The sequence below is a fragment of the Trichogramma pretiosum genome, unplaced genomic scaffold (genome assembly GCF_000599845.2).
Source record: "Trichogramma pretiosum strain Unisexual culture from Peru unplaced genomic scaffold, Tpre_2.0 scaffold21, whole genome shotgun sequence".
Taxonomy (NCBI): Eukaryota; Metazoa; Arthropoda; class Insecta; order Hymenoptera; family Trichogrammatidae; genus Trichogramma; species Trichogramma pretiosum.
This window is the reverse complement of record NW_019640940.1, coordinates 1,491,247-1,500,999: the sequence shown is the minus strand read 5'-3', so window position 1 is coordinate 1,500,999 and position 9,753 is coordinate 1,491,247. Positions and strand designations below refer to the sequence as shown.

The following is a 9,753-nucleotide window of genomic DNA, read 5'->3' as shown; positions in this document are numbered from 1 at the left end:
ATGGACGCGCTTGTATAGGTTGGCGAAGGATATTTGCATCGCATTTATGTGTATATTATGTATGTTGAGGTTCAGAATTTTTAAAATAAACTCGCAAGTTTCTCGGATTTTTCAAAATTTTTTATGTTTTGGCGCATGTCAAAAGAGGATGAAAACCTCGATCAGATTCTTAAACAATAGCGCACGTACTTCCAAAATTCATGAGGATGTTCGACTTCTATCAGTGTTGATCCTTTGCGTAATTTTACTTTGAAAATATTCGGAAAAATTCATGGAGATACATTTTTAAAATGTCACCTTTTGAAAAAATCATTAAAATGTTTTATCATTTTATTTCCGGTTTAACAGCTCGAAATTCTGGATCGGGTTTTTTTCTCTTCTTTTAGTCACCAATATTCAAAAATAAGTTTTTTTTTATAGGTGAAGAAACAGGTATAGTATTATGAACAAATTCACACATTGTTTTTGTATTTAATTTTAACTTTTTAAGAACATTATTATTATCAACATCAACATCATTATTATTAACAGAACATTATTAATTTGAAGTCGTTTTCTATATTTCTAGTTGGAAAAAGCAAAAAATTAGATACCAAGGCTGTCAAGATAGGTTCATGAATACAAATATAGAATCAAAAAACCGAGTTCAAAAAACGATACTTATTTTTATGTAAAAAGAAATAATAATAATAATAATAATATTAATAATAAATGAATAAATAAATAAAATTAAATTAAACAGAAAAAATTGGATTCAAGCAAATTGATGAATTCATTTTTTTATTATATTTGTTTGAATGATAAGAAAAGTATGCAACATAATGAATAAAATCAGACAGGGAAAAAGTCCAAAAATATGGTTATCACCATCATGAACTTTGCACTCTGGTAGCCAAGCAAATATTACGTAAATTTTCGTTTGTGAATGATTCATCGATGATCATCTCACAGCACTCGAGTGGCATGCGGCTGCTCGTCAGCTCCATAAAACACTCTAATGCCCAGCAACGGAAAAATCCTCTCGAAAGTTTTTCGCACAGATGTAAAAGACAAGCTTTTCTAGGTTCTTCGGGGAGCCCAAAAATTTTGTCCGAGCTTATGAACTTGTAGCAGTCCATGTATGTGAGTAGTTTCTTCACCTCTTCGAATCGTAATTGGATCAAATCGTAGAGCGACAGACTAGAATTTATCATTGTTTTTTTTGTTTCTATCGCCATCTGCTCCTTATCATTCCAATATTCTTCCAGATTCGTTGAATTTTCTAAAAATCCATAGACATGGAAAAGATTCATTACGTTCAACGCGTGGCTACGGGTTATTTCATATCCTCCGTTCTCTAGATGCTCCGTGATCACCAGAACGCCAGATATTGCTTTTAATTTCAATTCAGCGGGCATGTCTATCCTAGCTTCAATCGACTTAGTTGTAAAAAGGAAGTTGGACAGATCAGCATCATGATCCACGAGTGCATGGACCGCATTCGGCAAAACATTCTCCACAGCTAATTGCAGCGGTGTCTGACCTGAATTGTCCTTAGCGTTGACCTGCACTTGTTGATGTCTTTCGTCGTTTATCTTGAAGAATAACTCCGCTAAGCCCTCATTTGAGTCATAAACACTTGGTTTATCACAAATTAAATGTAATGGTGTCGATCCCTCTGCATTGGCTACGTTCGGATCAGCACCTCTTCTCAGCAATACTTCGACCACCTTCTTAATGTTCCTGCCCACACATTCCAATGCCAAGTGCAATGGTGTGTTACCCAATTTGTCCTGGGCATCTACTTCTACCTTTTGATTTTGATCTTCGTTGATCTTAAAAAATATCTTCAAGTCATCTACTGTATAACCGTCAAAAAAAACGCCGCTTCTCTTAAAAATATAATGCAGGGGAGTCAATCCCTCCTTGTCGGCTAAATTTGGACTGGCGCCGTTTTCCAGCAATAATCGGACAGTATTCTGTACTTTATGGTTCCGGGACAGGGCATAGTGTAGTGGTGTTTTACCCAGATTGTCTTGGGCATCGACTTGCACCGGATGGCTGACCTCCAATAACATCTTCACTAGTTCATGGGCATTGGGAAAATTCCTACAAACGACGTGCAAAGATGTTAATCCGTCCTTGTTGGGCACAAAGGGATTAACGTCTCTCATTAGCAGCATTTCGACAATCTTCTTCCTGCCAAAGACCAAAGCCAAGTGTAGCGGCGTATCACCTGTTTCTCGCCAGATGCAATTGGGGTCTTGCCCAAACTCGAGGAATTTCATGACAATGTCATCGCAACCGGACTGGCAGGCCGCGTGAAAGTGTGTCAAGCCTGACTCGTCGGTGTAATTCACGTCAAATCTGTTGTAAATTTTAAATAAAACATCGATGAAGTGGTGATCGTACTTGTGTTTAGCCGCTAGATGCACTGCTGTGGTACGACACGATACTAGCTTGCCATTTTTATCAACTTCGGGCTTGTCCTTGTAGCCGATCCTAGCCACGAACTTGATAAATAATTGTAAAGTATCATACTGCACTCCTTTCCAATAATTCATGGAATCCAAGAGAAGACAATCAATTTCTTTATGTCGAAAAATTTTTCGGAAATTTGGAACTCTTCTTTCACCAATTAAGGAACGAATTTTGCAGAGAAATTCAAGTTGTTCTCCTTTTTCCTCACAATTATTGATACTTTCTCGTAAGAGACACACTTCATAGTAAAAATTATCGTCATGACTCTCATTAAATTGGTTGGAGTACATTGTTTATCGTTCAGCGCACTCACACACAAACACAATTGATTATAATAAAATGTATTTTATATTTATTTCACAAAAAGAACTTGTTGAAAACGATGCGATATTTTCTTGTTCACGCGGCGGCGTCGTAACCTGTACTGACCGAACACCGGCTACGATCTGTACACATAGAGAGTGAGAACATGTGGTCGAAGCTATTGGTGATTTCACTTTCACTATTTCATTGTGTGACAGCAATTCGAATGTAGCGCAACTCCAACTTTCTTAGCTCTTATACATGCGACTGTTACATAGAAGTTGTAGAACTCATTAAGCACGCCTACATTGGAAACGATCAAATACATTTGAACGAAAATTCAAAAGTAAAAAATCACGAGTTTTATCGTTTTAGATTTTTACTTGAAGAACGATCACTTTCATTAAGAGTATGGGTCTTTCAGCACTAGAATTGGTTTACTTGGATACTCGTGTCGGTACCGTTGGAAAAAAAACCTGAAAAAATTTTTAGCTTTGTCTTTTGATGCTGAGTAAAAAGAAAACAATGTTTCGTTTCGGTTCGGTGTATTGGATCGCCGTTCATGTAAAAGAAAGAGATATCTCGGTCTGTCATTTCGAAAAGTTTTACCAAAAATGAAAAAATTTAAAATTTTAACAGAGTCCTAAATCATGTAAAAAAATCCGAGAACATCCAAGGACCTATGTGGGTTTATTTAAAAAATTATGAAATTATTACAAAAAACTCTACATTTACGTTCTCGACCAAAAGGCGCAATCTGACTACGCGTAAAATTTCTACGCTCAAAAATAATCCATATCGCTCGTTCGCATTGCATATTATTATGTATGCACATTTTATCATCGATGTATTCTTTGTTTTTGGCTACTTTTTTGCCCCCGAAGTGAAATAAAGTGTCCTAAAAATGGGTGGCGCGATCGTCGTCGACGTTATGCACGAGATGCAATAAAATTCCTGCCACGTACACGTACATTGGCACGACAAGTGAATATCTGTTAGCACGCGGTTTAGTCGCGGCGCGAGCGCATACGCCCTTCGGATGTGATGCGCGCGAACTAGTGGCCCTCGGGGCCTGCACAGCTCGATCTCTGTCTCTCTCTCTCTCTCGATGTTTCGCGCGCGAGGCAGCATCCACACTAGCACCGGATGCAGCGTATAGCCTCCGTTTGTTTGCTCAACGGTATAATATATAATGTACCCCTTGTAACTTTCTTCTCTCTCTCTTTCACTCTCTTTTTCTGCCTCTTTCGTCGTATACATATTCACGCTGCGCTGGCGGGATTAAAACACAGCGGAAAAAAAATGAGGAGAAGTCCGAGAGAGGAACCCATCATTATATATACACACACACACACACATATGAGTCATTTCACGTCAAGTCTCCTAGCGCGGCGCCCGCGCGGCATTATTAATCGAAATTGTTCAATTTGTAACTCGCCAGAAAAGCACCTAAATGCAATCAGAAAAAATATGTGCCATATAATTTTGATAGGAAATTTCCTCAGCTTTCGATTGGCACTATTTAAAAAAATCTTAAAAATGCCGTTTTTGAGATATTTGAGTTTGAAAGTTTATGTCAAGTTTTTCCGGGGAAAATGGAAAATTTTGGAAAATCTGACCTCATCATCGGAAAGCTGAGGAAATTTCCTATCAAAATCATATGGCACATATTTTTTCTGGGTGCATCTAGGTGCTTTTCTGGCGAGTTACAAATTGAACAATTTCGATTAATAATGCCGCGCGGGCGCCGCGCTAGGAGACTTGACGTGAAATGACTCATATATAGCATGTATAGAACAAATACGAGGCATATGTATGAATCAAGACGGACAATCGTTCGCGGGGCAGGCCCACCTTGTTAGTAGATTTCACTCGTATCTGTTATAAATACGCGTGTATAGGTGTGCGGTCTGCGTGAGCATTGATAGTTTTGGAGATTTATGTACCGCATTATATATAAAATATAAAACTTGCGCATGGATCGTCTGTCGACCGAACTGGACACTGGAAATCGGTACGCGCGAGTCAAATTGAAAAAATGCGACGCAACGAAATGCACTGCGACGATTGATTTAAAATATCATCACCTCCACCGATAACATTTATTATAGAAGAAAAGTTGTCGCACCAAATTACGCATTTGAGCATCCTCGCAGGTAAGCAGCTCGGAGTCATACGCACTGCGTATAGGCGTTTGAAGAGGGGGAAAAAAAAAGAAACAGTATGTAAGAAATATGGTCCGAAAAAAGCCAAGGTGGGCAGAGAAGTAGTGTGTATATAGTACTCCTTTACCCGAGGCGCTCGGTATCCTGGCGCCTGCGCCGTTAAAATTGCCCCGCGTCCGATATATACCGAGAATTCTTCTTTTGGCTCGAGTCCTGCTCTCTTCTCTCTCTCTCTCTCTCTCCTGCTACACCCTCCTAAGGGCAAATTGCTTATTCGGCGTAATTTACGAGGCTACTGCTCGTTATCTCTATTGAAACGTTTCCACACGTATTCTTACACGTATAACATACGTACGAGTGTTCGTGTGCTGGAGTGGAGAGTATACAGCAGTGTGGCAGCACGTGAAGCTGCGTGCGTGAGTTGCGAGAAAAAAAAAAGAAAGCACTGCATTACTTATTATACGCACACACACACACACATACACGCACATATTCACAGGTGTATGGTTTAATTTTCACGTGTATGGCAGGATCACCGATGTAGCGCGCGAGCTGATGACGGGTAGCGGCTCGCTGCGGGTGCGAGGAATCTTACACGATCCTCGTCCACGTCGTCGTCTGCGTGTGTGGGGCCTGCTCGTGTCTCGGCGCGACGTATACGAATTACACGATGGCCGTTGATGGGTCTTGTTGCTGCTGCTTCTTCTTCTTGTATGGGGCCCTGCGCGAAAGAAGGAGAGAAAGAGGCAACAGAACCGTCATCATCGTCGTCGTCTTCGTCACCATGTGTGCTATTTCGCGCGCGCGCGAGTACGCGAATCGTTGCGTGATGCGGCGATGAGCCATGTGATTATGTATACGTATACGGCAGGCATACACACATACATGATATTATTTGTATAAATGATAAATATTCGATTGATGGACGCACGTCAAACTCGAGCAGTACAGATCGTAAATTATGTCTCCGAGACTGCGTTTTAGCGTTGCACGCCATGTATAATGCAGCATATACTGCACTGCGCGTGTGCCAGCTCTGCCGGCATTTTACAAAATTTGGCCGAAATTAAGAGATTTTTACGTGATTTTCGCGTGGTGGCACGCGTCATCGTCCGCATCCAGCTCGCATTCGAACTGCGACTCGAATTCGTCAGAAAAATGTGTCACACTGTATGCCGATAATTGCGCGACACATTTTTCTCATACATACATCGCGATGTCGTATCGTATGCGTGTCCGCAAATGTGAAATTCAACGAATTTCGCGTTCGAACAATCGTTTTTCATACAGTATCGCCAGGATCGAAGTCGACGATGAAGGTGCAACGTTGCTGCACGTGGTATACAGTACGTACATTATAATGGCAGCAACGGCAGACCGTAGATCGAGAGAGGATCGCTTCTCTCGTGCGCGTTGCGTCGCGGTGGCCGATTCGCAATCTTCTGGAGAAAATCTACCGTATATAAATGGCTTTTCTCTTTGCAGCTTCTCTCTCTCTCTCTTGCTCGTCATCGACTAAACGCAATATCCTCTCCAATTGACATGAGGCCACAAGAGTGGCAGCAACGTAGCGTAGGAGTTTATGCCGCATATACACAGCAATAGACGTATATATACACACAATACACGCGTATATCTCGACTCGTCTCTCTCTCTCAGGGGGTATATATATACGCGCGTATATTATACTCGGCGCAGACTCTGCATCAGGCCGGCCACACCGTCTAATGGGCGCGTAATTGGACAAAAGCAGCCGCAAATTGGACCACCCTGAGTGGCTGCTACTGCTTCTGCTGTTGCTGCTGCCGCGATGCTGATGTGCTTCTGTGACCCAAGTGGATATTTGCATCTTTGCGCAATGAATGAATGACGACAACGACGTCGAGGACGCGACGGCGATGATATATACGTATAAACGTCGTGGAAGTGCACGATACAGATATATCACATAGCCCGCGCGTATAATTCTGATGTATATTCTTAAATTGACTTGGCCAAGATTATTATACTTTTGCTCTTAGATTGAAACAATTTCATTTCCTTGCCCGGGCACGCGCAAATTATGCACGAGTTCGTATTGCACACACACACACACACACATACTAAGGCCAACGTTTTTCAAACATCCTAGTCTCGTAGATTGCTGCCTCGTCGGCTCGTGTGCGCAAAAACTACTGCCTGTGCGCGCAGTTTTTGTTCGGCCTATATTTGCAGATGAAGAGTTCGGCAGGAATATATATTTACAGTTAAGCAACTGCTGCTATGTTAAAGTTGAAAGAAAAAACAATTACTGCATGATGCAGTTCGCAAGGATCAGCTCGTGATTGAACTTCATTTTGAAAGTTTGAACGATCGACGAATATTTCGATAAAACAACGACCAAGTATGGAAACATATTCATAAACACTTGCGTTTGCTGCAATTGATTATACGCAGAGAGAACCAAAACTATTATATGGACTAACGAAGTCTTGGCGTTCTATTGTGCATCCGAAGCAATTATTATTTTAAATATTTATATACTGAATTATGTACGTCCGAGCGATATTGTCAAGCTCGTTACAAGCCTATACGGAGCTTTTCTACTATAGGCTTAATTAAGACTATATACCTATAAAGGATTTCCTTTCGCCGATATATAAATACAAAACTCTCTTTCTCTCTCGCGATGCAGCCATTCTTTTTACGTGTACCGCCAAACCTGAAATGACGTTATCATATACACGGTACATAATGATAATTTTGCACTTACTATATTGCACCGAGTATATCGCGCGCGCACGAAGCGAGACACACACGTACGATGACGCGTACGCATACGCGAAAGCGCGAAGCTCGTTAGAAAACACTTCGACGTTGTAGCTGCTGCCCATTGCGTAGGCAAATCAACATGCAGAGTACAAGTTAACGTACGCCAAGTTATACAATATAATAAAAGTATCTCCGTCTCGTCTCGTAATGGCTGCAGAATTTGCCAAAGCGGGTAAAAGAAGTCCGCGCGCAGCGCACGTATACAACGCGATACGTATGTGGAGTTTCGCGTACGCGTATATAAATATATGTATGCGACGATGATACGCGCGGCGAATACGAAGATTCGAATCTCATCTAGGCGAAACAATAATGAAGACGGCAAATATATACGCGCGCACACGCGGCTGGCGCTCATTGTTCGGTCGTTGTTGTTGCGCGCGGATTTTTCTACAACCCGAGAGACCCTTTCGCGTTTGAAAAGCCTCTTCCTTTGATGCCATATATACCGTGCAAGCGTATAAATACGTGTATATGTATGGCTCGACGATGATATATTATATACACCGGGCGTACACCAACGCTATAGAGCCGTCGCGCGCGCCGTGCAAATAGTATATACAGCGAGGAGTCGCTTATCCACTTCAAACGAATGAAGATGTTACAATATAAATCCTGGATGTGTATCGCGTGCGTGTATATCCTATGTGAGTGTATTCGAAAGTGTTGCTTAGAAGCCGAGAATCGCAACGCCGCGATTCACCTCGAGAGCGTATGTACATTATTGTTGGAAGAAGTTCGAGGGCTGTGCTTGAGTTCGTTCTTCCTTTTTTTTTATTAAAAATTAGCTGCCAATTTATCGGCAGCCATTTTCACAGCATTCCCGCGAACGAATCGAGACTATTTGTCCGGACGACCAGAGTCAAAGAACTCGATGCATGCACAATTTTTACTTCATAAAAATGTTGCAATCCTCGTGAACTGCACAATATACACATAATATATGTATATGAGCATGTGCGACCGCAAAAGCTGCGCGGCGTCCCATCAAAAGCACGTCTCGCCTACGCAGTTAGAATTTCGTGCGCAGGTTCGGCGGCGCGCGTGCGAAAGAGCTCGTGCTCCGCCGCGGCTGACTGAAAAATTGAGTCGAGGAAAAAAAAAAATTATGAAGAAATAAGATAAAATGTGTAAGCGCGCGTGATGAGCATTGCGAGAGCCGCGTTTGCGATCGCGTTCGGTGTATATATATGTATAAGGAGAAGACGAGGGGGAAAAAAAAAGAGTAAATAGCTCTCGGGCTGCGGGTCGTTTGAACGCACAAAGCGTTCTGTCTTATATACCTGTGAGAATTGCATATATACGCAAGGAGCGCGAGCTTGAGCAAGTGCGCCGAGATTTTGGCGCCTCCGCAAACTGCCTGCGGATGAAATTAAAATACGCGATTAAAGCTGCGAATTTAGATATAGAGCACAGCTCTATCCGCGTTCTATACTTTACTCGTGAACTTTAATCGAGCCAAAAAAGTTGGAACTATACGCGTCGCCCGAGCCGAAAAGCTCGAGAGCTGCGCGTACGTCAAAGACCCGCAAGAGTGCAGTGTTGAATTACCCGAAATAAACGCACATGCATCTATAATACACACACACATACATTTACACGTAAGCGTATGCAACTGCGCGTGTTGCCCAACGAGTAAATATACATAAGTATATAAGTAAGTAAGCAGGCAAGTAAAAGAAAAGAAGAAAAAAAAACGAAGAAACTCGGTAGCACGTCGGCATCTCCCTTTACCATATACATGCGTTCTACACTTCGTGCAAGGATCCGTTTGTAACGTGCCGCCGTCGCTGCTCGCATCCGTCGTCATCGTCTTTGCTCCGCGTATGTGTGTGTGTGTGTGCAATGCAACCCGCAGTCGCGCAAACACGAAATGAAAAGGACCTATCCTTTACACGTGTGAATACCTGCATGCGCACTTCTAGGCCGTACATAACATAATATCCCTTATAAATGTGCCACTTTGTATACGCGAATGCCTTGGCGTATGCATTTTTTATATAGACATGTATAA

The 9,753-nt window shown here is 41.9% G+C and overlaps 1 protein-coding gene across 1 annotated transcript; it reads right to left on the bottom strand.

Annotated features, from left to right (window-relative positions):
• Positions 1–831: 831 nt before the first annotated feature.
• LOC106659754 (ankyrin-1-like) lies at positions 832–2,543 on the bottom strand. Its single transcript, XM_014382433.1, has 3 exons — positions 2,426–2,543; positions 1,296–2,317; positions 832–885 (listed from the first exon to the last, which is right to left on the bottom strand). The coding sequence occupies exons 1-3, from the start codon at positions 2,541–2,543 to the stop codon at positions 832–834; spliced, it is 1,194 nt and encodes a 397-aa protein (XP_014237919.1).
• Between the last annotated feature and the right edge of the window lie 7,210 nt (positions 2,544–9,753).

Excerpts from the sequence above, each read along its gene's own strand:
- LOC106659754 (XM_014382433.1), bottom strand. The coding sequence starts at position 2,543 with ATGAATTATTGGAAAGGAGTGCAGTATGATACTTTACAATTATTTATC. Across the intron at positions 2,318-2,425 it reads TGGCAAGCTAGTATCGTGTC|GCTTGACACACTTTCACGCG; the intron begins GTACCACAGCAG and ends CCGACGAGTCAG. Across the intron at positions 886-1,295 it reads CCCGTAGCCACGCGTTGAAC|AGTGCAAAGTTCATGATGGT; the intron begins GTAATGAATCTT and ends CTTGGCTACCAG.